Source organism: Ischnura elegans, chromosome 9 (assembly GCF_921293095.1).
Source record: "Ischnura elegans chromosome 9, ioIscEleg1.1, whole genome shotgun sequence".
Classification (NCBI taxonomy): domain Eukaryota; kingdom Metazoa; phylum Arthropoda; class Insecta; order Odonata; family Coenagrionidae; genus Ischnura; species Ischnura elegans.
In genome coordinates, this window is record NC_060254.1 from 32,551,042 (window position 1) to 32,578,460 (window position 27,419).

A 27,419-nucleotide genomic window follows, 5' to 3' on the forward strand; every position below is an offset into this window, starting at 1 on the left:
GAAGTATGTTTCTAACGAGGCGTGCTGCATTTATTTACGGGAATCCGTTATCTTTAGGATCTTACTCGTTGATAAAGCACCACTAGACGAAGGTGCACAATTGACCACAAACATTTATAAACTGATCGGGACCACGTACAATGCGCTCATTACGGATAACTAACAACCGTCCAAGACTCCGGAGAAAAGTATTATACTCAACTCGATAAGAACTAAATATAACTTGAAGCCTTAATACACTAATTTTAACATTATTCATGATACTCCGTCGGCTGCTATAGTAAAAAATACAGCTAAAAGCCAAAGTTGCGTATGCTCACGTAAAAACAACAATGGAATTAGTTGTTTGGTAACGACTGCCTATCTTGTTCGTATTTGGTGTGGAAATTTTCGTGAAAGTTAATTATATGTCAAAATTGAAAATTATTAGTTTAAAGATCCCAATTGGCTTGACGTAATCGCAATACTCGGCCGCTATGATTTGTTGGAGTGACTGTATTGATTTTGGTTGGGTGGCAGTGTACGGGCCAAGTCTATACATTCATATGTATTCGTTCTGCATAATTGGCATGTGCCAGGACCTGTGGACGAATTATGAGGCTACTTTTGAATCAACTTTGTTTGTGTTTACCGTGTGTTCCCTTCTGGCGCGATGGAGTTTGTGGCCCCAGTCACTCAAGCGTCCTAAGAAGACTCTGTTTTACATATACACAGTTAGTATTCCACTAAATAAATTCTATTTTTAAATGATATTACGCCTTATAAATATTAATTCCTACATATTCCATTGCCTTCCATTTTTTCGTACTCTTAAAATATTTTTAAACATACCAGGAAAATCATAAAGCACGTATTTTGACTATTTTTCTGATGCAAGAAGTATTATTTCCACCCAGCATTTTTTTCCAAAGGAGCGTATAAATTTCCTGACACTCGATGGATTACTTATTTTCAGGCACTTACTTGTATCTTTTTGACGAATATTGCCCACCGACTAATTTGGTTACCTTTGCTCGATCTGCAAGCCATGATAAACACGGAATTAGCATCCTGGGTGAGTGAATATCATCTATGTATTTATATCGGCACAATTTTTTTTTCAAATTCTGAGACGCGGGCTAATTGGCGTTGCGTCCTCAGTTTTTATCGTTAAAATTTATATTCACTTAAAGGTCATATATGTGAAAAATGTTCAATATTGTGACAGACTGCCCATATTGACAGAGGAAATTGTTAAATTAACTTTGTCACCTTTGAATGAGGCGAGTATATCGATGCGATTGTTGTGGTCAATAGCTTCCGCGGTCCTTTTAAAAATATTTCCGTTTACTAAAGTCAATTTACACTTTCCACAGAATTTTACATCACGTAATTATGTGCCTATCTCGCGCATTTCAACAACATTACTTTAATATCAACACCATCAGTTTTGGCGATGAAACGACCTTTTTCACGTAAAAATGGAATTTATAAATTAGATTATTTTACCCTAATACGTCGAAAATAAAAAAGCTATACCATTGCCCTGAAATAAATTCGCCCTTTATTTACGAGGCTCCGGTTTCAGCTCTTCGCAAAAGAAAACGAAGCCATGCCGATATGTAACGAATGTTGATATATTAAGCTTTCGATCCTCCCTGTAAGGTTTTGACGGTGGAATGATATTTTTCCCGAAAAAAGCAATTTAGTAATTACGCTATTTTGCACTGATACGTCGAAAATAAAAATCACGATATCCTTGTGCGGTAAGAAATTCGTCCATTATGTACGCGGCTGCAGCTCCATACAAAAGAAAGTGTAGTTTTTTGAGTTACGCCGCTCTATAATGAAGCGTAAGGGGTAATTTAAATTGGATTCCGCATTCTGAGAAGCCATATTAAGAGAATTCCCCGATTTTAGATGCACATTAAAGCTCAACATTCAAGGTACATGTAAATCTTGTGTTGTGATGGAATTTGATATGTCGCTTCCCATATTCCAGAAAATCCTCCCTCCTTAGCTGGTACTTGGTCCAATGAATGGTAGAGCCAGTGGACAGTAAAAGTAATACCACCAATCCACGGGTGTAAATTAGTGATGGCATAAACGACTCTTTTCGTGGAGCTGCTTCAACACTCACAGCACACTCCAGAGAGCCGCTCGCACAGTGCGACTCAGGAAAGCGTCTCTGGGTTGAGGGGAGAGGGGAAAAGGAGAGAGGAAGAAAGGGGAAGAGGTGAGGGTGATGAGGGAGGATGTCTGAACGAGCATTTAAAATGTAACATTTCCTAGATCACAATTTGAAATTTTGATTTCAAATCAATCACGTATTGCATAGTCACAATGCTTAACAGGTGATATGACTTAGGAACCATTTCTGCCGATACACATACGTCATATCTTTATGGAAGACGGAGAATGTATTCCGTCTCCTGTGCTTAGAGGTGACGACAATTAAAAAATTTCTGTTGTAACAAAATATTCTCTCCGAAACTAAATGATCATGTTAACAATTCAATATTAATTTCCTCGATTAATCTTAGTTGTTTGTGTTAGAACAAATTTTCATTTTTGTCTCGTATTATTTTCATAAATTTTGCCGTTGACGAAAGCTTTTACGTTAGCATCTTCAACCCTTTTTATTACATGATGCATGGAAAATGCATATGACAGAGATTAACGATAAGGGTCATATGAGATTCTTCAGAGTAATACCCAGAAAATGAATGAGGAGAATCTACCCGCGTTAAGTGCCATGTCCTTCCTTTGGCTCGCCAAACTTGCGATGAGCCTCACACGGAAAATGTATGTGGAAGACGTCGTGTGCGCATGGAGTCCGACTTCCATCGCTCACGACTCCAACACGCAAAGTGTGCGCTATGGGAGTCTGACTTCGCCTCGCACAATTCCAGCGCACAGTGTGCGCGAAGGGAGTCATGTGCGCGTGGAGTCCGACTTCAACCGCTCTCGACTCCAACACGCACATTGTGCGCGGAGGGAGTCGTGAGCGTCGGAGTCTGACTTCGCCTCGCACTATAGGGTAGTTTCCTTCATCAAAGAAAACGAAAGGTATTGATTACGATTCGTTACCCACCATTAGTGTATTCATAATATACAAATTATTCAGTTTTAGAAAACCCAGCTTAGACGAATGTTAATGGTCAATTTTAACCTCGTTTGAAAAAGGCCAGATTGGCGCCCATGCGATGCCACTCCACGTGACGTCACAGGTACCTAGATTCTATACGAGTAGATAGGAGTTTTACGTCGTCTGAGATTACCTATGCATGCATGAGGCACAGAGCTCAGGGAAACATTTATTAATAATCACCTATTAAAATTGCCAATGGTGGGAAAGATTCCTTCGTTTGATAGGGTATTAATAATCCTTATTTAAACCAAGGGCTACCTGCCAGCAGGGTACTCTACGCTACCGCCATGCTCAGCAGCAAGCAGCCTGCATCGTAGTGGCGTTTCTAGCCTCGCACCCAGGTGGCCTCACACAGCAGCAGCCAGACGTCACAAGGGGTTTTCCCAGCATTCATACTTAGCCGTCGCGTTTTCGCGCGCTTGAAAATTTTCACTTTTCATTTAACACATTCAATGCGGATGATATTTTCACCGAAACCTCCAGTGACGGATGGGTGATTTTCCTTCATAACGGTGGTCTTGGAAGTAATACAACAGAATTTGCAATTTTTTTTGTTTCTATTTCAAGCAATTTGTAAAAAACCCTAATGACATACATGTATGCCACCCGTCACCAGTAATTGACAATTCACGCAACCCGCATTACACACATGCAATTTTCCTTGTATGAAGAAGTGAACTTTTCTTATTTCCGTTTATAATACATCTTCTACCGTTGATTCCTTAGGTTAATGACGAAAATATCTTGGAATTAGTCTTTACGTGTATTTTTTTGTTTCAACGGCCGTAGATTTAATTTTTTCAAGTCACAGAAGTAGAACACACAATGAACGGCAAGAAAAATATAAATTTATGGGATAAACATTTTTTTAAATCTATGTTACCTCAGAGTTATTGCAAAATTGAAACATTTCAATAAAAATTCTCACAGATGTTTATGATATATTTGAAAGCAAGGCCTTAGACAGAGCCCTGGTTGACCTTCACATTCTGGGCAAATCGTAGTCACTGTCCTACGGATGCCATCACGGTTAGCGGAGAAATGAAGAGCCTGCATCATTCCTAAAAACCTATCACGGCACATTTTCTCCCGAATATCGCTACTCGCACTAATTCTAACCTCCAATCGTTAGAAATCGTGTTAACCCTAATTGCGCCCATGTGTGGAAGTTTCCAGTTCTCCCTGTCCAACGGCTTCCAATCCATTATGCCCTTAGTGAAGGCCCTTGGTGAAGGATTTTGGAGGAAAATGCTTTCTGCATTTTTCTCCGTCTATGAGAGGATTATTTCAAAGAAAATATCATTTGAAAATATCAAGTTGAAATAATCTCTGCGAGTGCCGCTGGTAGGGAGGGACTCCAACCTTGAGCCTTAATAATTATCCAGCAAAATAGTACAATTTGTGTAATGGAGTGTTGCATATGTGATTAATACTTTAGTTTTTAGGAAAATTAAGACTGTATCTGTACCTAACACTAGAATGTATAAATGACCTACAAAATGAAAACACCATAATGATCAGAGGACAAGTAATTGATGTGGAGCAATGACTGAGAAAATATGCCGTAAAATTAGGAAAAAAACCCAAATTATGTAAAAAAACGTAATTTGCAATAATTATTTTAAAATTATAAATAAAGTATAAAATACGACCTTATGGACCGCATGAAAACATTTTGGAATGAAATAGTAAGTTTTTAGACGGGAATACACGTTATTAACAAAAACTAAGTCTGATAATAATTTTTGTGGTTGCACATAAGATATGAATAAATTAAAAAATAAGATAAAAATACTATTTCAAGGGAATAAATAATGTTTAAATGCCGTAATGCTTAAAATACCTCTGAGTCTATTCTTTTCCGCAATTTCGTTTACAAAGCTAAGGAAACAAATAAACGAGTAAAAAAATACAGACCAATACTGTAGATAATGTAATGCAGTGTTGCATAAGCCATTAATATGTTATTTTTTTATGAAAAGGAAGAAAATCTGCAACTAACCCAACACGTATGAATAACTCAGAAAATGAAATAAAATCGAAATGAATAGAGGATTGGTAATTGACCTAGGGAAACGAATAAGAAAATATGACGTAAAAGTAGGAAAAAGACCCAAAAAAAATCACCCAGGATAAACGTAATTTGCATTAATAAAAAATGTTCCTTGAAAAAGAAATTCAAATATAACATCATTAACTGAAGCACCGCACTAAGATCATTTTTTTATTATGTATTGAGTATGAAACGGGGATAAATATCTTTAATAAAAAAGTTAGTCTAATCATAATTTTTGTGATAGCACATAAAATATGAATAAATTAAAAATGAAGGTAAAAAAACAAATAAAAAAAAATAATCCATATGTAAGACATGATTATGATATTTACGATAAGAATGATGAAAAAAAGACGAAGGAAATGAAAAGAAAAATCTCAACCTGCCAAATTGTTCCAAAAATAGCACTAAAGTAAACAAAAAAACACTAAAAATGAAGGAACACGTAGAACTAGAAACGGACACTTCCGCAATGGTGTAAGGTCACTCCCGAACTGTGGGAGGGTGAAAAAGTAACGCAAGGCACGCTCGGAGCACCCTAGTGACCAGCGGAAAAACGAACTCCCGAAGACATACATTTATGTCATCCGCCTGAGTGGAAAAGCCCTCATGACATATATATATATGTCATCCGCACTGAATGTGTTAATCGTGAAAAATGGATATCGTCATTAAAATATCTTAAAGCGTGAAATATGAACTCCAGGAGTAATAATATTTCGATATAGGCAATGAAAAAATAATACGAAACCACCCTATTCCAGAGCACAGTGTGCGTGAAGGGAGTCATGTGCGCATGGAGTCCGACTCCCACTGCACACAACTCCAGCACGCACATTGTGAGTGGAGGGAGTCGTGAGGGCCAGTTGTGTGATGAGGGAGTTGCGAATCACCAAATAAGACTCTCTTGCCTCACAGCTCAATCTGCTGAGTTGCACATTTGAACTGACTAACTCGCACAGTGCCCATCACTAGGGTGTATCCAGTCAAAAGCCATACAGCTAGTTGGGGCTCAACTGCCCCAGTCTCCCCCTTCTCCAAAATGCTTAAGAGACAGGGTCGATAGGTGTGTCCCTCATGATGTGCCCCATTCCCAATTGATGGCATCTGGGTAGTTTTAAAATGCCTGTCTATGTGCCATTGCCAGCAGTATGAATGAAGAAATACTATGATCCTTGGAATGCTTTGAGCAGCGTCGAGGGAGTGGGTGGGACCTGCAACACTAGGGATGTGGGGAGAGAGAGGCAGGAAATGCCATGTTCTCTAAGGACTTAGTCAGTGAATGGAAACGAAAGATTGTGTCAAAAACCCTCTTCCCACTATGCAACACAGCTAACTTACGAAGCATACATCACGGAGGTCTGAAAGCAACTGAATTTCCTGGAGGCTAGTCTCTTTCTATGATATTTTGGCTGGTCTTAAGGAAGGTCGGTGCCCTCTGCCCCCACCCCATAAAATGTGCCTCTCAGTCGCAAAGACATTCGAAATAAACTGCATTCCTTGGAAGGGTGGATGAGTTTCTTTAAAACTCAAGCTCTTTAGAATTCTTTTCGGACACTTCAGAATGCAGAGTAATTAGATTAGGAGAGAGCAATTCCCAAATGATACTACAGGGTATTTCGAGGAAGTAAAGGCCTGGGGTTGGTGCTCAAGAATTGGCTGTTGGTAAAAAAAATGAATGAGGTAGCTGGTGAAAAGAGAAAGAATTTACATTGTTTATGAGGGATATTAATTCGGCTCCCAAGGAAAGTGGCAACTTTTGGAGGTAGCTACTGAATGGAGGTGGTTGTTTAGACAAGATTCACTGTGAAATATTTCAGACATGCCTAATGACCAGCGGTGAAAATGTCATAAATTGCCTAGGAAAAAAATCCACTGGACCAGGAATCTAATAACAGACCTTTGACATCTTGGATGGACTGCGAGGGCCTAACATCTAGTTCCAAAAGTCTCTGTACATTTGTAATGGGCATTTATTAACCTGGATATCATAGTACATAGTTTGAACAGTGGCCCTCAAAGCCGAAGGACTGTGATTCTATTTCCAGTAGAGGGGAATTTTTTCCCATGGCAATTTATGACAAGCTTTGCTGTAAATAATTTCACTTAAGGTGTTCACGTAAAACATACCTCCCAAAAAATTTTGAAGGGGGGATTTTCTGTAAATTTTGGGAGGTCACCCTCCCAATTCCAGAGAATTCCACCCTCATCCCATTACCCAGTGCAACATGTAGGGGTAAATCAGGTACCTCAATTGTTTATTCTTATCTTCAATTTGTTCCCAACCTAAGCTGAAGAAACTGTACCCAACTTCCAAATCCTTATCCCAAACTCATCATCATGTATTCATACCTGCAATTTTGGTGGTTGCAGAAACAAATCCATCATAATTCGAAGATTATTATCTTTTGACAAAATGTGTGCCACCTAACCTTAGCTTGAGAGAATCTTAATCAATATGTTGACCTTATAGACTGCTGTTGCTCTAGTTTTTCATAGAGAGTTAACAACCCACAACACTCTCGCCATTTTCACTCTATTTTGGCAGTGGAAGGCAAGATGACCAAATATTTTTCCATGGTAAATTTCACCCTTTGGAGTACTAAAATAGCTGTGAACTACTCCTCATATTCTGATGTCATTTATGAGCACCTCATTTTTTTACAACCACCAAAATCAGCACACACCGAGACATTTAAAGGGAAATATCAATACAAATATGCAAGAATTATAGAATTAATTTTTCCAGGTTAGGCTAAGTACATGCAAAAATAATAGTAAATACAAATAAGGCAGCAAAATAGAGGGAAATATAGAAACATTTTCGAAAAAGCCCTTTACGAAAATGAAAGCATGCTTACTTTAAAAAGATAAATTTCGGTCAAATTTAATTGAAAAGATATTCATAATCTGTTAAAATTTGGTGAAGTTACGCTAGAAAAAATAGTATGAAACTGGTAGAGGACATAAAGAGACATGTATCAGTCACCACTTATTTCACTATAAATGTATCATCTAAGCTGAAGTATGATAAAAATCCACGTAGTATTTTTGACTAAAAAATAATGAGTGTTAATTTCACATGCCTATCACTTGATTGGAACATACCAAAATATCTTTTAGCACTTGCTCTGAGTGAATGAAAAATACACAATCAAAATTCTTAGAGAATGAAAAAATCTGACAATTTTCCATTTTTTATCATGAAAACTGGATTATAATTTTTGGAAACATGCATAAAAAGTATCAAATAAAACCAATTACCTTCCTTAAAGCTCAATTTACTCCATTACAGCTATCCACCATCAACGCGTGCCTTGGTTTTGGTGAAGGTCGGCTTTCCCAATGGGCAGAATGGCTGCCATCACCACCAGGCTTATCATTGGCAGCTCAGATATGGAGCATTCTTCTCTTTATTTGGATGCTTGATGCCACTCATAAGTTATCAGCAGTATGGCATTACTTAGAAAGGTATGCTACAGGCCAATATAAGGTCCAGAAAGTTATCCAGATAAGGTTACTTGGCGAGAAGCGAGTGAAGCATCATTTTAATAATATTTTTACTAAGGATTATGTACTTAGTGATAAATTTATTGAATGAACTTAATTTATTATAAATTCAAATAGAGCAAATTCAATATGTTCAATAATTCATATCATGCCACTTTCTAAAAAAATTTGCAGTAGTTAACTTTCTCTGTAACAAGATCAAAGTCAATTACCAACTCCAATGGCTAACTGCTCATCCTTTTTTATGCTTAGCAAAGTGCTTAATGCATAGTAAATTAAAATAAAATCCATTTGTCCCACCAGCTGTAATAATTATTCAAAAATGATTCTACCAGGCTCACAAAACCATTACCACAATTTGAGAAACACTGTAGATATGGGAGCATCCAAGCAGAGAGAAACACTGTAAAGCAGCAATTCTTGTTGCTTGGATGCTCCCATATCTACAGCCGCAATATAGTTATATGTATTTTAAAGCCATGGGGCAGGCTTGCACATATTCCTCAATCAAGGTCAGTCTTTCTACTTCAATTACAGATCAAAATATCTTCCCTTCCTATATCAACCATTAATGAGATCTTTCAATTCAAAGATTCCCTAAGCTTGATGGCTCACCTTATACCAAACCTAATGACTTAGCCCCCTTCCCTGATATCAATATTCAATTATGTAGCCAGGGGCGGATCCAAGATTTCTTTCTGGTGGGGGCACAAGCAAGGCTGTATACAGGATTTTATTCTGGGGGGGCACAAGGATACCTCGTAATACAAAATGAACGCAATGATAATGGGACCATAATAAAAATCTTGCATATTTTTTAAGGGTCTGGAGGGTGCACCTCCCCTCCCCCCTAGATCTGCCTAAGTATGCACCCATAATCCATTAACCTCCAGAACTAGCTTTTCTGAGGCACTAATAAACAATCACAGTCATATTGACTAATTATTCTAATTTTGCTTAACATGTTACATAACAGCAGACGAACCTCCCTACCTGGATTTATGGAAATTTTCCCTGGACCAATAGACCTCTCTGAGAGAATCGCTGTATCTAAAAGTATTTTCTCCCTTTCACCACAGTTTTTATCAAATAGGCGATCAAGGAAAATTATGATGTGGCCTTTATAATTTGAAGAAGGGATTATTTAACCTAGCATATTTTTTTTGGTAAAAATGATCTTCCAAATAATACTATCCATAAATAATATTAACAACAATTACAATTGCACTGATACTATTATATAACCTATCATGACGTTTTACACGGCATGCATGATGAGATAAAATGATAAATTTTAATTAATCCGAACAATACCCACAGCCAACCTTGACAAATTAGCTCACCTCAATATCAAGGCAGAGATCTAATTCCACCCTTAAGATGACGAGAAGACATCAAGTGATGACTACCTCGACATTCTACCCTAAGCATCATTTCTTCTTTAACATCAATTACTTTAAGCTTAGCCATACACTTGCAACTCGTGGAAGAAAGGTACCAACCTATTTGTTAAACTTGCTCCACTTGCGTCAGCACATCCTCATTGTTTTACTCTTTTAAACTTCCTCTCTTGATAAATACAATGTAGATGTAAAGACTAGTTTTTATTCACTCAGGATTAACATCCACAGTGAGCACAAGGAGCAGAGTTACCAGTTCCGTAGGTTCAGAAACAGCCTTGGCATGAAATAAAATGTGTTGAAATCATTAGTAACTCTTTACCCGATAAACTTAGGATTATTTTCTTACAACTGAGTGGGCGTTAACACTATATTCAGCGTATTATTTAACATAAATATCATAAATAATTAATTTTATGAAAATTTGACTTGTTGTGCAATATATAAAAGCTAAATTCAAGTTCTCTCACTGCAGGACGTATAAACCAATAGCAGAAGCTGTGTGCACTGAGCTTAATCAGAAACCAAGACCAAAACCACGGAGAGCATCTCGGAGACGACAAAATTTTTGTGAGTACGCTGACGATGATTTTCAGTCTTCCACCATCATTGACCCGGCAGAAGCGAATCCAGGTCTACCTACACACCCCCATTCAGATATTCCATGGGATGAAGACACAGACTGATGGGTAAAACAAAGAAAGTGTAATGATGAGGAATCATAGTAAACAGAAATGAATTCAATAAATGTAAAAAAATGTAGCAAAGCTGAAACTCCATAATTTTGGTAAACAGCTGAGTGAAACAAACCTGGTTTGGGGAAAATATTGTGATTGCAATAATTTTCATTATAGACGGTAATAATTGATCAGAAAAAATCCAAATAAAACAAATGCAACAGTTTTATTAGTCACAATATTTAAATTACAATTGATAATCAACAACAAGGGACACATAATTACATGCTGAATAGCAAACTTCTGGAGAGAACTTCTTGGGAAATTCTTTCTGTTTGCTAATCAAGGCATATGCAATCGCTAGCATGAATTTATATACACACTACCACATGGAAGATAACATTATACTCGAGGAGGTAACTAAATTTGGCCATAGCACAGATCACACTTGAGCACAATCTCAAAGACACCTAAAATGACACTCATTCATACTATTCAAGAGGAAGCAAACGAAAGAACAATAAAACACAGTACAAAAGATCACCAGGACCCAAAGAAAACAATCCTTGACACCCTGCACTTGACTCAAAAAAGTTAGGCATTAAAATGGCAGTAAATAACAAGACCAGCACACTAAAACATGAACTTTATAAAACAATCTTCCCATTAACACCGGGTACGCAAAAAATACAAATGATACCGTCATTCTAAATAAATAAAAGATGATTCATAGCAAAATGACAGAAAAAAAGATAGTAATTAGTACTACCTCGCATGACTTGCAATGGCAGAAAACTTTATGAGGTATGCACTCATGCTCTTGATGAAATTTTGTAGAAATATAGCATCATTTTTTTCTACAATGCTACCTATTTTTCTATTTAATGGATTTCCGTGATCTATGGCACGCAGCATCTCCAAAAAGATAGTTCAATGAACCTTAGGCTTTGAACCAAAAGACAGTTTTGACACAGTTGCATACACCAATGGGAAGTTCTGTAAATAGAAACAATAAAAGTTTTATATCGGAAGTCTGAAAACTTCAATACCTGTAAAAGGTAAATTAAAAACTGTCAACATGATATCATACTGTTAGACATTAAAAATATTTATAACAGCAATTTTTCAGGAATTACAATATCAAAAGTGACATTTTATCAAGGTTCATTGCAAACAAATTTTCATACTAATCAATGTGCACCCACAATTTTATGTGTAATTATTTTTTAACCAGCAGAACATCATGGCATTTACTGTACCATATTTTGATCAAATGTTTAGTCTCAGAACAAATAAAAAGAACAACTGAAAAAGGCTTGCCCATTTGATTAGTAGAAACTTGTCTACCTTAGGTTTTAACCAATGCTAAAAACTTACAGCTACATGATATAACATACTTATATCTATTTAATCTAAACATTGATAATGTGTACACTTTTAAGGAGGAAAATAAAAGCTCAGGCCAGGCATATCAGGGTACTGGAGTTTGACCTCCATGACATAAATGGATGCATTTAAGTAAGCATTTCTCAATTTAAGAGGAAAAACTATTGATTGTGAAAATAATTTAGCCCGCCAGTGGTTTATAAATAAAATAATGCATTAATTTTTGGATGTATTAAAAGCTTTGTACAAACAGCACTTAGAAACTTGAAATTATTTTGTGAATTGAGATTATATTGGAGATGGCTGTGGTCTGACTTTCACTGCTAAAGCTTCTGAAGCCAATTAATAATTGTTTACCCTGGAGGATATAATAAAAAAACACCCACATAAATGTCCGTTGACACTACAAGATTTCAAAACAGTTGCAATGTCAAAAGTGACAACATAAGAATGCACATAAAGAATAAACTATACCATCATTCCTTATCTAACAATAACAGGTAACAGAACTCACCTGAATGAGAGCATAAACAGCTGCAAGGTATCCAAGAATGGCAATTGTAAGAAACAGGTCAAAAACGGCAGGTTTAACACTGAAATAAAGACATAAAATAAGAAAAGAGTACATGAAACTCAAATGACTTGAAAATAAAGCCATGAATACACTTACCCGCATAAGGATTTAACAATTAAAATACATTTAGCACACTGTGTATTGAAAGGTATAAGGATGTTGAACCATTGAAATGATTATAAATCAGAGTTGGCAGCCTCAGTTCAACTTAATATCAAGTTGTAAGTTCAAGGAACATCACACAGACGCAAGTGATGCTCCAAAAAAAAAAAAAAAAGAAAACATTTAAGCAAAACAAGCCATGCCAAAAATTTATTGTGCTGTCACTGGGTGATAGGAATTGTAGGATGCTCTGAAAATACGGGTAGTTCATGTCACCTGATTCAGTACATTGCAAAATGGCAAATTTATCAGAGTATTTCCTTGAATACTTAAATATGCTACTGGGTATCCTCATACATGTGTCTCCTTAGAATACAGGCCTGCATGCTTCCTTATTACTTCATTAAGACTTCCACTCATTCTTCTTTTCACAAATGCATTTCATCACTGGCTTCAAATACGCATGAGATAGTCCTTTACTGTTTACTTATCAATTCTTGTAGTTTTTGGTGAAATGACACATTAGAAATGACAGTGAAAATATCAACCATATACGTCGAAAAAAGAGGTATTGCTAGAGATCTGTGAAAGTGGTTTCATTTTTTGCCAAAATTCGTTTTAAAACTATGCGATTTCGGTGTTATTGAAATCTTAGCAGTGTTATTATAATGTTAAAATTTTTGCACATTTCTAGGTGTTTTATTATTTTTTGGTGCACATTTCACAATCGCTTATGCTTTTGAATTTGCATTTTACATAACATTAAATACGATTTCAACCGTACCAAATTTATGATAAAACCAAATGAAGGAAATGGTTCAATGTACATATATCAATGATTCAAGCATTAATATTATAGAGCGAGCAAGAAAATGTGCACTGTTAGCACTTCATTTGATTGTCTTTGTGAAAAAGACTAGAGCAAAAATTGACCAAATAATACTGAAATATATTTTCAGTATCATTGTTTTAATTTAGACCAATAACACAATATTTAAGCCTTTCTGCTTCTTTTTCCTTACAATCAGAATGTATTCTTAGCGAATACAATCGGCAGACGGTAAATTCCCGTACCCTTCATGCATGTACTTTGAGAACCTTTCCCGAATTTTTGGATTATCAGGTTTCTTTACACTAATTCCAGGATTTATAAATGCTTCTGTAGTAGGGACAGCAAACTCCTCTTTCGCCTCCTTCACTTTCTTTGACTGAGTACCTGTCTGTTCTAATGATAGCTGGCGTTTTGCGGGTCCCCCTTTTTTTGCACATTTATGTGTATTGCAGTTGATGTGCTTTAACAAGGTGTCATGTCTTTCAGATACAAGTCTTTTATCCCAAAATTTACCCAGTACATAATACTACGTCTTTCACATAAAATCCTTCTGAGCCGAATTCATTCGCGCTGGTATAAATGGTAACACTAGGTTTTCAGCATTTTAAAATTCCTTTCCATTGAGGCCACTTTTTGATGATATAACTTTTCACCAGCCACCGTTCATGGCACAAAGGCGTGAAATTCAGGCTGCTTTCAGACGAGACAACTCACTCACCATGCTGTGTGCCGTGAACGGAGGCTGGTGGAAAGACGTCTTGTCTGAAAGTGACCTTCCATTCCCAGCCAGCAGCCGTCTTTAAGTCTACAAAATTGTTAAGTTAGACCATCATGTTTTTCCTGCAACAAGTTATCCAATACGCGGTTTACCGTGTCACATTGAGTCACCGGAATAACTGCTCGGCATTGACGCGTGCCGGGCTCGTGAGCTTGTATTTCCATTCTTCCGCGGCTGCGTTTAATTTCTTTCAACACATTTTTAATTCATAATATCTAATTCTTCAGGTGGGAAAGCACCTAATTCTAAATATTTCAGGATTGATACATGGGAATCAAAGAGTGAGGCTGTGAAATATTTATCGGCAAATCCTGTCGAAGAAATCACTACAGAGCACAATATTATGCGGATGCGTTATGTGCGAGACTAAACAAGCCAATTGACCTTGGAATCGTAATGAGAAAGAGCACATGAATGTCGGAAGCGTTAAACATTGAAGGCTTAGGCTTTAATAGATCATGACTCATTAGATGTGATTTTTTTGCTAATTCACCTAGAATTGCAAAAAAACACGAAATTTGGTTTTTATTTACCGATTTCGCATCATTTCCCGATATCGCATCCCGCGAATTTCACAGACCTCTAGGTATTGCAAGTATAAGTGATCATGGACATAGAGATTTTCCATAATCAACTCCAATGGTTGTAATGTTTAAGACCATGCCACTGGTATATATTAGTTAACTGCATTGGTTTGCAGGAATGGAGTACCTTATTCACAGTAGTGACCAACCACTGATTCTCAACTGGAAACACTTCTTTAGAATGTTCTCAACTTGTAAACATCCCTAGAAAGGGTTGCTGGGACCCCACTCACGAAAGTTGCCTGGGTTGAGACAGAACTTACACACTCCATGACTCAATTTCAATAGAAAATATTTTAACTCAAGCAATGATAAGAGAATGCAAGATGGGATAGGTGGACCTATTCAAAATAATATATTTCCTTGATAATTGTTTTTCTGGTTGATGCTGCGTCGAAACATTTTTGGTAGACAAGTTTCGGGCACATTCCAGCTCCCATTCAAAATTGAACCCGAAGCTGGAATGTGCCCGTTGATGTTCTGTTGTCCACCAAAGATGAGTCGACGCAGCATCAACTTGAAAAGCAATAATGAATTTAATCACCGGGAGAGCCTCTGTAACCATTTACTTCCTTCTCCATACAGTTGAGGGTTATATCTTAACAGCAACACATTGCTGAAGTTATAATCGGTGTTGGACATCAAAGAAATGCACATAGGTTCATGGGGAGGGGAGTGCTAAGGAAGGCCAGGTGATAGTAAGTGGGTTGGAAGGGGAGAATGGTAAAGGGGAGGAGAGCATTGGAAATGAGTTGGAAGAGCATTGGTTGGGGTAGGAAGGTCGTATTACCATTGGAAGGTGAGTAGGGAGGGTGGTGGAGTAGATGGAAGGGAAAGTAGCATAAAAAAGTATTTGTAACTGTTATGTCATGATTTCAAATCTACTCATGAGAACAAGAACACCTTTTCAATGGTGACTGTGGACCCATCACTAATTCTCCCCTTCTTAGAGCTCATACAAATAATATTTTATGATGCATTACAAAGCAAATTTCTTTACTTCTCTGTGATCATTTTGCCCACTTTTCACCTTTTTTAGGATATCACTTCATTAGACCAAATATCAACACAAAACCAAATGGTAATATTTACCTGTATACATTAACTATGACTTTGGATATGTCATAAAATACAAATTCTGGATCCCTTTTATCAGGTGATAAGTATGTAACTTTGACTTCTTTTGTATACCTGTAAATAAAACATAAAGTCTTTTGAAATTCAACACACATTCTACAAGATAAAAATTATTTAAAAAACAAAATGTAGTCTCTAATTTGTAATGGATTATTAAAGAGTGCACAAATACCACATGTATCATTTAAAATTCAACTTTCATTTTCTCAACAATTTTAAGCTAACCAAAACCATAACCCAGTTCCCCATGAATGCTTTGATTACCTGGCCATAGCGTCTTGAAGAGTAAGGATAAGAGGATTTTGCTTGTTTGCCAGAAGCTGTGCTGATCTAGGTTGAGAGGATAAGTAGTCCACCCAGGCTTCAAGAGATGATGGTTCCACCCCCTACAAAAAATTCAGTTTTATTTATATATCACACCAAACCTTGGAAATACCATATTTTCTTCTTGTTCTATCACAATTTTCTCAAAAAATACACAAGTGTGCAAATATGATTTCTTAAACGAAAATAATTTTTCTTAATTCCTGATATTTTTGGAATTAGATGGACAGGAAATAAACTGAATCTCATTAAATACATGCACAGAAAGATTAAAAATATTTTAAGGACTAAGCTTTTGAGCAAACATTCCCCAAGTCACAAGGAATCATGATCAAAACTCAAACAGAACATTCACAAAATGCCCCTTCCCATTTTCTTCAAATTTAGTGGGATGGTACTGTACTATGAAAAATGAACTATTGCAAAATTTCTTGTCTGGGCCCTCTGACCAAAATTTGGTAAGAGGGCCCAGAACTTCAAAGACAAATTACTCGGCTTCTATTCCTTTTGGGTATGGAAAATTATGCACTTGTTCATTTTTCTGATACACTACAATCCTACCATGCATGATTTAACACTTTCCTGGCAAATAGAAATAAACTTTTTTCTTTCACTCGACCAATCCCACCCCTCCTGATGCCGAGCTTCAACGGTCACTTCATATTTTTAATCAGTAGCCTTGAGAATGGATGACAAAACAAAACATGAAATGTTGGCACTCTTAGATTTTCTTACCCACATAAAAACCCAAGAAAAGTTTATAAATACATACTATCCTATTAAATTAGAACAAAATTGGAGGGGGACGCTTCATGAATATTCCCTATCCAACTTCTTCTAATGCCATGAATTAACTTGCAAATAATATAGCCTTACCAAAGAGTTTGAAAAAATTTGATGGTCTGTAGACAAGTTGTACATCACCAGAGTCAGAGCTTCAGTTATCACCCGTGCATTCCGTAGGAGTGTGTCTCCATTCTTGCTTCCCATCCACTCCTTTGAGTCTAAAATAGTGGTCCTTTTAGGGTCTTTGTGACTCTGGAAGTTAAAAGAAACAAATAGTAACTAATTCAAATGACATTATCACTTGAGGGAAGAAAATTTAATGCCCGGAGGAATTTTTGGTGTGGCCAGAGAATAAAATTTTTCTGATTATTTAGTGACACATACTGGGATATTTTAGTTAACAATAGGAATTATGTTCGGTTACTTACATATCACAGGTCAATTTCTTAGAAATGATACATGTTGCCATTCTTTCTATGTAAGAACTGTCCTTACATAGATTAAAAAAAGTAAGTTAAGCCGTGTTTATAAGATGCATTTAACCATTCAAGTATGTGATGGGACAAATAATCAAATAGACGTTAGCCCCCCGAAAGCTGACAGCTTGGCAGTTCTTTTGATTTGCCATCCATATTCTCCTATTGTATGTCATGGATGAGCTTTCCTGATCCGTAAAAAATCCTGCGAGTTCAACCAAACTTGTAATGATGCCACTGTTATAGCACAAGGTATGCATTCCTAAGTCTTAAAAATACTTTCAAACTAGTGTTCCATATTAACCAAGGTAAAATATGTTTTTAGTACCTAACTTTGAAAATGCACAATAGTAAAACTTTGATATTACACACATTTATTTCAATTTTTTTTCTGATTTTGCACAGTGATACCTGTGCCTCAGTAGGTGCATCTAACTTACCCCTTCACCAACTCGTGATTTTCCTTAATTTGATTTTACACATGGCCTGCATTTGGTCCTCCTAACTGAGCAAAATAGAGTTTTACTTTAAAAATTTTCAACTAAACTGAACTCACTTCACCAACAGGACATATACATGGGGGTGCCCAGAAAGTGATGCACCATATTTTTTTCTTAGACATTTATTAGTTGGACATTACGAGAATTACACATACGACAGAATGACGTTTCAAATACACACCCTATTTTTACACGTAATCTCCGTCCCTTTATATGGCTGTCATCCAATGTGAAGCAAAGGTGTGTAAGTCCTGTTGGTACCAATTCTTGTTCTGACCATGCAGCCATTTCTACACTGAGTGAATCACATCCTCCTCGTCCTAAAAATGTCTTCCTTTAATGGCATCCTGTTGTGGCCCAAGCAAGCGGAAGTCCTAGGGAGCCAGGGCAGGGCTGTATGGTGGATGGGGTAACACTGTCAAACCCTGTTTTGCCATGTGTTCAGCAGTCCTTGAACTTGTGTGGGGCTGAGAGTTATCATGTTGAATCAAAACATCTCTTCGGTTGATATGGTGCCTACGTCACTGGAAGCGATTCTCAAGGTTTTTTACTGTGTTTACATATGCTTCTGAATTAATGGTACCGCCTCTTAGCATCAATGGCATGGCAACGACAACATCAGCTCACTGCAACATGTCAGGTGCGACAGCCGTGGATGGTCTCCCTGACTGCTGCAAATCTTGGAGCACCACCTTCTGATACTGCCTTCTGATATCCTCGTTCTCTGAACCCAGTGACTAACTGTACCCCTGTTGACATCAGATGCTCCATTGACTTTGCACAAACGTTTGTGAATATCCCTTACAATTTTTTTCTCCTCAGTGAGAAATCCAATTACGGCATGCTGCTTGTAATGCACATCACCAACAGATGCCCCTTTGAAACAGTCCTGCAGCTAATGTATCAGTCGGAAAAGCAAAAAATTTGGTAAGCGCACCCATGGAACTTCAGATAATGCATACACAAAGTTTCACATTCGCACCATTGTTGTCGGCTGAGAAAAAAAAGGTGGTGCATTACTTCCTGGGCAACCCTCGTACTTTGTAGATTCTCCACTTTAAAGTGAACATTGTCGAGGTACCCAAATAGGAAAAAAATAATCTATCATTTGAATCTATCTTTTGATCAAGGGTTTCACAATTATATTATGCACCAGTTGAAATGCTATGCATTAGGGACATTTAGGTTCAAGCTTATCAAAGAAACACATGTACCTGGAAATTTGACAGCGTGAAAGCAGGCAATCTTCTGATAGAATGACGTTCATGCTCCCATGCAAGAGATTCTTCAGCCAAATTAATCTTTTTATGAATCAACTCCACATTCATGCTTCCAGGATATGTTTTCTGGGAAACACTCTTGAGGACCTGGGAAAAATTATAATGTTCTAGTCAAAATTAAACATAAGAAAACATTTTATTTTATGCAAATATACTTTCTAAATGAATGACCAAAGTTATCATGGCCAGTCTACAAAAATGCTCAATGTGAATATGAGAAGACGATTCCTCCTACATGCCTCAGCTGGTGCACTAAATGAATTCCATTTACAGCAGAACCTCCCATTGAAGAACCTTTATATGTATCACCAATTGATAAGAATTAGTGAACTACTCCCCCATTCCCAATCATACATACAATGAAAATTATGTAAGAGAATCTCAAACTGGAGTTACCAGTATTTTATTGTTTCAGAAACTACATAGCCAATCCCTCAGAGTAATTCCATCTTTATAGTTACAAAGTCTATTAGTTCACCCATGGCCCATTGCAATAAAGGGTACTGCCCAACAGGAAAATTGAAATCAGTATGGCAACATTTTCAACCATAACTTTGCCACAAGCTTTCCTTATTCCCTGCATAAAACACAGAAAAACAAGTATGGTTCTCCCTTTAGTTAATACATATCATCATAATGTGGCCAAGGCTAGAAATTTTTTTTCATCTCCACTTCGACAAATCTTAACATTGTGATGGGTAATCACGATCACTTCAATTTCGTAGCCTAAAAGTTTCACATCTCAGGGAAATTGGTGTTAAGAACATTTTTTCTCGCATTTTATAAGCTCGGCGATCACTCATCTCACACGTTGTTCATACCCACACTTCTGCCCAGCTGAAGTCAATTCCCCCATTAAACCGTGATTTGATAATCCAGCCACAATAAGGTCTTCATACCCTTGGCCTTTGGCACAGTCCCAGATAGAAAACCTTATCATCCAGGAGTTGAAAATTTTCTGTATCCCAAATTAATACTGAATAACACACCACTATAAAGTTACTGCAGAAAGTAAAGCTCTGAGTGGAGTGGTTGCGGCACAGTACCCTCTGTCCTCAGTCCTACTTCCTGCATATTATGTCAATATCGATGGAAAATATTATCACAAAATACTATTTCTTTCACAAAAAAACTCCCTACGTTGATGCAATTTTCTGATTTGGGCCCAAGTGCAGACTTTGTTGTAAGGACATTTTCAAAAATAGAAAAACTTGTTACAAGAGGTTTTCTTTACATACATTCTCCATTGGAAGGATACAGAATCAGGGCTATGGCTTCAAAATACGAAGGTTTCCTTAAAATTTTGCTGCATGGAGGTTGGCTGTATATAAGTTTTACTTTCACATTCTATTCCATACTAGTACCCATGAACAATAAGAAGAGACAAAATACTATTGCACAAGGGAATCAAAGGCATTAGAAAGAAAACTTACAACAGGGACCAGTAAATAAAAAGAAAAGGGCTATTTACAACATACCTGAAAGAATTGAGACGCTGGAGAGCCTTCCTTTGGCGGCTTTGATACATGCATGTACAGGGTGTGGTTTTGGTTTGAGGACATGGAGCCAAGAGAATCCAAGCAGAGTACAAACATTGAATCCTAAAATTTAAACATTGGAGAGATAGATGTATACCTCCATAATTTTTTCATCCATGAAGAATATGGTCAATTTAATTACTGTAATACCTGTAACAAAGTTGAGTCCGATGCATCCAAATGATCTTCCAGCCATCTTTTACTCCCTTGGAAATTGAATTTTCCAGCACTGGACAAAAGGAAGAGGAGGTTGACATGAGGATGAGAGCGAGGTTGTGAATAAAGATGAGAGAAGAGCCTAGCAAGCTCCAGAAGAAGACTCACTCCAGAAGCATTAGAGTCTGCTCCAAATGACAATTCCTGCAAAAAATGACTTCACTGTACTAATGCAAGCATAAGAGATACTGTACTAATGAGAGCATAAGATATGGATTAACTACAAAATAATTTTTAACATAATATATTTAAAGAACTTCCACCACAAAGGTGTGTTTCAAAACAAATACAGGAAAAAAGATTGAAACAAATGGTAGAAATAACTTTAAAAAAAAGAAAGGACTGGTTCCAAAAGAATTGTCATGATCGTAAACTTAACATGACAGATTAGTAAATAATTATTTCTACCACACTGCAATTCATACCATAATGGTAATGCTGCTGTTACATAATTAGTCACTCAAATTACTTGGGTTTGAATGTAGTCCCACTAACAAAATATAAATTTTCTCATGGCGATTTTGGGGAAGAAAATGGTGACTACATACTAAGATGCACACTACTTTAAAGTATTTTAAGCAACACGAGGTAATAGTACATTATTCAATAAAATGTGTTCGGGTGAAAACTTTTTCATATTGTTTGAACAAATTGCAAAGTGATATGCCCTTAATGATCAATTATGATTTCAACTATAGAATAAATTTATTGATAATACAAAAATATAATATGAAGAGGCGCTGAAGAGAAAAAAATTAAGAGATCATTTTTACACTTTTCACAAATATAAATTTCCCGTTAGAAGTTCCTAAGAACAAAACAAACTTTAAAGAAGAGAAAAACTATTAAAACAACTGGCATTTCAAAGTTACAAGAATAGCATGGCAATTCAATAAATATAGAGTAGTTAGAAAAAATAAAGATGAGACATACTGGAGCAACTCCAAAGCTATCATAATGGGCAACAATTGCAATGGTAGGCAATTTTTCCTCAAGTCCATATCCAGGCAACTTTCCCTGAAGAAAGAGAAAAAATAATTTTTAGGAAACAGAAAAAAATATGAATTTCTCAGCAATTGCCTTTACATTGAAATTAATAGAAATGGAGGATTCACAAAAAACAATTCTTTTTCTCTGAGGATCTTTGCTCATACTTAGATGATTATTTTAAACAAAACTATTATACTGTAATCACATGGTCTCTCTCTTTGTATTCACACAAAAATGAAATGTGTGGGATTTTTTTATAAATCTTATTTTCACTAGGAAATATTTACTGATATTCATGGGATCATTTTAGACTTCTTAGCTCCACACAAATCAATCATGGCTTTTCAATCCATAGGAAATATATTATGGATGAAATAAAAACATGCATGTTGCAAGTTATGGCAAAGTAGGGATAATACATATGTCTTAGCCAAATTATCAGTCATGGATAAATTTCAATGCTGCTGCAATTTCAACTGCCATTATTTGACAAAATATTGACACTTGGAGGCAAAAATTTCACATGATCTCTATATATGCCAAACTGAAGCAAGTTTCGTACTGTCCTTTGCACTGTCCGTAGCAAGTTTCATGTAAATTCCAGCTGGTGGGTTTTTATTGGTAAAAATATAGGATTTGACTTGGAATGAGTGTTTCTGGTAAGGTTTGTGATGCACATAAATTCACTCCCATTCATAAAAACATCAAAAGCTAATAAAATCAACAGATTTAGGCGTTACTTGGTGGAACGATGAGATATTCATTCCACTCTCAAAAACTTTCAGTTCCAAAAACAATAAAAGAGTTGGTTTACTGTTCCCTACAATGATAGTGAAAAGGAAGTGATGGGATATTCTCCACAGGAATACAACAGATAGCAAGTAAAAACATACCTAAATGAGATGAATATTAAGTGAAACAGATGATAGCAATTTAAAGATGGAGCAAAACAAACACACCTGAACCTGGTTCAAGCAAGCAATTACTCAAACAAAGACTTCCCAAATATACAAGGTAATCCATTTATTTGTCACAAGAAAATTTAGACTTAGTGATAGCCAAGTGTTTCGTTGATAGGTAGCATATGAGGTTTAAAAACTAAGATTTTAATTCTTTTCACAGATGAAAAATTTCCACGCCTAGATATTTGCAATGGGTGATAATTAATACAATTATCTCAGAATAAAGCAATTCTTAAACTTCAGGTGATGAAAATTCTCCCATGCCTGGAATGATAAATCCATGATGGCAGAAATAGGGGTGCTGTAGTGCCACTATTTTGAGCTTAAAATTTTCATCAATTTAAAGTGTATTACAATGCAATCTGGGATATATATACATGGGTAACGTCACTTGCACATCACTAATTGGATAGATTAATGGATTCTTATTCCTTTGAAAATGAAAAATACTGTGGAATATTTATAATCGATAGCTGGGAACACATAGTTAATTACTGAAGAACAGTATCTATCAATCATTTCATGTAACAGATGCAATTTACAGTTAATAAAAATAATTTCAAAAAAGTAGTGGCAACTTTTACCAGTCAAATGTAATGAAACCAATGAAAATTCTGAGGGAAAAACAAATTTTTGATAATTCCATCATGACTGTCTACTAAATGTATACATTGTACTGGAAAAATAAAAATATTCAGCAATTTAAAGACTTACCTGAATGTTGGCAACAAACACATTACTCATAGGTGCAGCTTGTCCAGAACTGACTGACACTTGATAGCCATTGGCAGACACTGAGTTCATAAGAGCTAGAAATAAGAAAAAAAAAATTATAATTGACATTTAGATAAAAACAAGCATAGCAAAAATGAGTACATACTAAAAATATTTAAAATTAAGTAGTGTAATAAATCAAAAGTCAAAATCATCGGAAAGCAACATGCCTAACATATTTCAGGACAACATTCTCCAGGCCATATTCTTCATAGATTCTAGTGAATTAAAAATTTTAATATTTTAGTTCTGAGATGAATATTGTTAGAGGTATAAGTAATTCATAATATGTATTAGGAAATTTTAAAAATTGGCGAATAAAATACATATTTTTAGGGATTTAAGGCTAAACACGACAGGCACATAGTGTGAATCTTCACCAAGAGATGGAACTACCATCGGGAGAATCTCAGTGCCGTAGAATAGTAACTATGTCCCACATTTCCCAAAATCCACTATCACCCACCCATCAGTCCTCAGTCCAACCCAACGTTTCCCTCCCCTCTGTAGCTCCCCAACAAGCCTTTGGCACCCAAGATCATTGCTTGCTCAGGGTCCATGTTGCGAAGACCATAAATCATTTGAAATAAAACATCACGTTACAAAAGAACAATAGGAACGTGTTACACCTCTCCCCCTTTCTTGCCAACTGACCTTTTTCAGCCAACATTCTTAAAAGCTCCCAGTTTCTCGAGGCCATAAAAATGAGTCACCTTTTGGGCTCAAAAGTGTCTAACCATGACTTTTGGCGAATGATGAGGTATCCTGATTGGATTGAAATATTCGTATCATGCACAAAATTCAAAATAAAATGACACCAAACACAGTGTCTTTTTAACGAGTTTTATGCATTTAAAGCATAAAAGTAGATTCCCATGAAAAATTAAAAATGGAAGTGGAATGGGGAGTAGGAATGGATAGGATGACTGCTAATTTCCGGGTTCTCCAGCCGCGTCTGTCGTTTATGGTTGACTACAGTTTCGGAAGCCATCCTGCTTCCGTCTTCAGGTCGAAGGTGAGAAGTTTTAATTTTTTGCCGTCTTATATAGCACTGGTCGATCTCCTCTTGTGCGCTGATTGGTCAGAACTCTCTTGGCTCCTGTGCGCTGATTGGTCATGGATGACATTGGACATGGGATGAGTCATTCTAGTTCCCTCTAAGACATTTTTCGGATTCAGTACATGATATATGGTCACAATATATGGTACTCCATCAACAGAACTTGAAAAACACCATAGAAACGTAAAAATACAGGCCTGTGTTATTAGTATGAGACCCGAACAAGAGGATACAGACTTACAATAACTCAAACTACACAAATCACTTAGCTCGCACATTTCTGCCAAGGAAAAAACACTTCACAAAATTTCATGATCTTACACACTCCTCCCTTGCTTCCGTTTGTATCCTCTCCAATGCCTTGCTGCTAATAAGGCAGAGTTCTCAAACACTCTCCATCCCCACCATGGCCCCTACCCTCCCGTGCTTTTGCAGGCCCCCCCCTTTTTCTCGCTGATGGGATGAGTCATTCTAGTTCTCACAACTCGCCGCTGGTAATGCCCTACGACGGGTCGTGCTTTTATCATTATTACTATTCGATTTATAACTTTACCCCTGCTTAGTTATTGGTTTTAAAAGTCGCATTAGACTAGTAACTTGGCTACAATTCTTTTGTAGGCACTGCTTTCTTCCAAAAATATTACATGTATGTATTCAATTAATTACAACATGTTAAAACTTAAATTTCTCAATTTATGTCAATTTAGATAAGCTAGGCAGAAAAAATGCAGGGCCTGTTATATATTAGCAAAGGTTTCTTGTCAATAGTATCGTACTCATCACTCAAATTAGGAAAATCATTTAACGGGGCAATCACCTTTAGCCTTAAATCACAAATATTGGGAGGTGTATGAAAAAAGCACAAAAGTATGAGCCTGTCACAGCATGTTCTCGGTGCTGAAATTACCAACTTAAGAGAAAAAATAATTAAGACAACAAATGAAAAAATTTGCATGGCTGGAATTTAAAAAGCTGCAGAAATTGGGGGTGGGGCTAATCAAGCGATGATTTAGAGTGGGCTTTCACAAAATGATGTTACATCATTATATTATGTCAGAATACTTAATTACAAAAGTTACGAAAATTCCCAGAAAAAAATTGAATGAGATTTCAAAGAAGAATAATCTATAAATGTAGTAACAATTGATAAGTAGGAAACTTTATTAATATCTTTATACCTAGTTGATTTTATTGATATTGATAATAATATTAATACCTTGTAATGCTGATCGCGGCCGACTGTCCACAAGGAAGCTAGATGATATGTCCTCTATTATGGAGACTAATTGAGGACTATGATATGCAAAATACACAGGAATTGAAATTGCACCTTGGCCTGACAGAAGACTCTCTTCAGTTTCTAAAATTTTCTGTAAAGTAGAACATTTAAATAATAATGAAAAGGCAAATTGATGATACAAATCTCAATACAATATAATTCTTAAAATATATATTATAATAGGAGAGACATATCACGGAGACTGGCTGGAACTGCAGTGTTGCTGTCATTAATACCTTAAAGTGGTGTATCTTGGCAGCCTAACTGAATGGCTCTCCAAATTATCCAAAAGTGTGGTGAAGATTGATAGCTGACTTATGCAACCAGCAATTTATATGAATTCATGAATATCACACACAAAAATCTTACCACAGAGGAGCCGAAAATTTTCTAAGTTTCAAATTCACTCTGAATTGGCAATGCTGCTGAACCATTCCTCTGCATTGAAGAACAACAAGCCCTCTGAGCTGGGAGGAAAGGCCTTTCCTTTGGTGTGGTTGAAAATGAGTGGGTAGCTCATTGAGGAAGGAAATTTGAGCAGCAAAGTGATATTTATGATGGGGTGTGCTGGAGTTTTGCCTTCCGAGCTAGCGTGGATTCCTCATGGAGTTGAGATACAAAGTATTCTGTTGCTGTCAGTTCCTCTGCAGAAGGCATTTTTGTGTGTATTCCTGGGTGGGACACGTCAGAATACAATTGATTAACCATTTTGTTGCACCCACTAGCTATGTCAAATTAAATACTTTGAAATATCCTCCCGATCGTGGTTCAAAACCACTTTCTGATTTTATTCCGACATGTCCCACTACTGAGCAATATGCACATTTTGGTGGAAATGAAAGCTACAGAATACAGTGAAACCTCGATATAACGACACCCCACGGTGCACTAATAAACACTCGCTATAGCGAATTGTCGCTCTACCGGAGGTGGAGCAAATAATAGCCAATATACCTGTTGCGAACAGATATACAGGAACAGGAGTGGTGTGGCGACAGATAAACATCTATCCGATAAACGTAAGCATAAATCCAGACGAAAGGCGATGTTTTTTTGCATCACTAAATT

At 36.5% G+C, this 27,419-nt stretch overlaps 2 protein-coding genes across 2 annotated transcripts in view; one reads left to right on the forward strand and one right to left on the reverse strand.

The window, feature by feature from the left end:
* Positions 1 to 12,086, forward strand: LOC124165775. The gene is made up of 4 exons (XM_046543268.1): positions 1 to 713; positions 956 to 1,054; positions 8,482 to 8,657; positions 10,572 to 12,086. The coding sequence occupies exons 1-4, from the start codon at positions 477 to 479 to the stop codon at positions 10,780 to 10,782; spliced, it is 723 nt and encodes a 240-aa protein (XP_046399224.1). The 5' UTR covers positions 1 to 476; the 3' UTR covers positions 10,783 to 12,086.
* LOC124165774 (nicalin) overlaps positions 10,981 to 27,419 on the reverse strand; it is a 20,484-nt gene continuing 4,045 nt past the window's right edge. The window contains exons 4-14 of the mRNA XM_046543267.1: positions 26,289 to 26,442; positions 23,953 to 24,047; positions 22,220 to 22,303; positions 21,221 to 21,430; positions 21,011 to 21,133; positions 19,467 to 19,619; positions 17,367 to 17,528; positions 16,431 to 16,552; positions 16,122 to 16,220; positions 12,674 to 12,752; positions 10,981 to 11,769 (exon numbers count right to left, since the gene is read on the reverse strand). Coding sequence (XP_046399223.1) covers positions 11,704 to 11,769; positions 12,674 to 12,752; positions 16,122 to 16,220; positions 16,431 to 16,552; positions 17,367 to 17,528; positions 19,467 to 19,619; positions 21,011 to 21,133; positions 21,221 to 21,430; positions 22,220 to 22,303; positions 23,953 to 24,047; positions 26,289 to 26,442 — 1,347 coding nt within the window. The 3' untranslated portion in view covers positions 10,981 to 11,703. The remainder of the gene's footprint in view (positions 11,770 to 12,673; positions 12,753 to 16,121; positions 16,221 to 16,430; positions 16,553 to 17,366; positions 17,529 to 19,466; positions 19,620 to 21,010; positions 21,134 to 21,220; positions 21,431 to 22,219; positions 22,304 to 23,952; positions 24,048 to 26,288; positions 26,443 to 27,419) is intronic.

Coding starts and splice junctions, on each gene's coding strand:
- LOC124165775 (XM_046543268.1), top strand. CDS start 477: ATGATTTGTTGGAGTGACTGTATTGATTTTGGTTGGGTGGCAGTGTAC. Junction 714..955: donor CTCTGTTTTACATATACACA/GTTAGTATTCCA, acceptor ACTTATTTTCAG/GCACTTACTTGTATCTTTTT. Junction 1,055..8,481: donor ACACGGAATTAGCATCCTGG/GTGAGTGAATAT, acceptor ACTCCATTACAG/CTATCCACCATCAACGCGTG.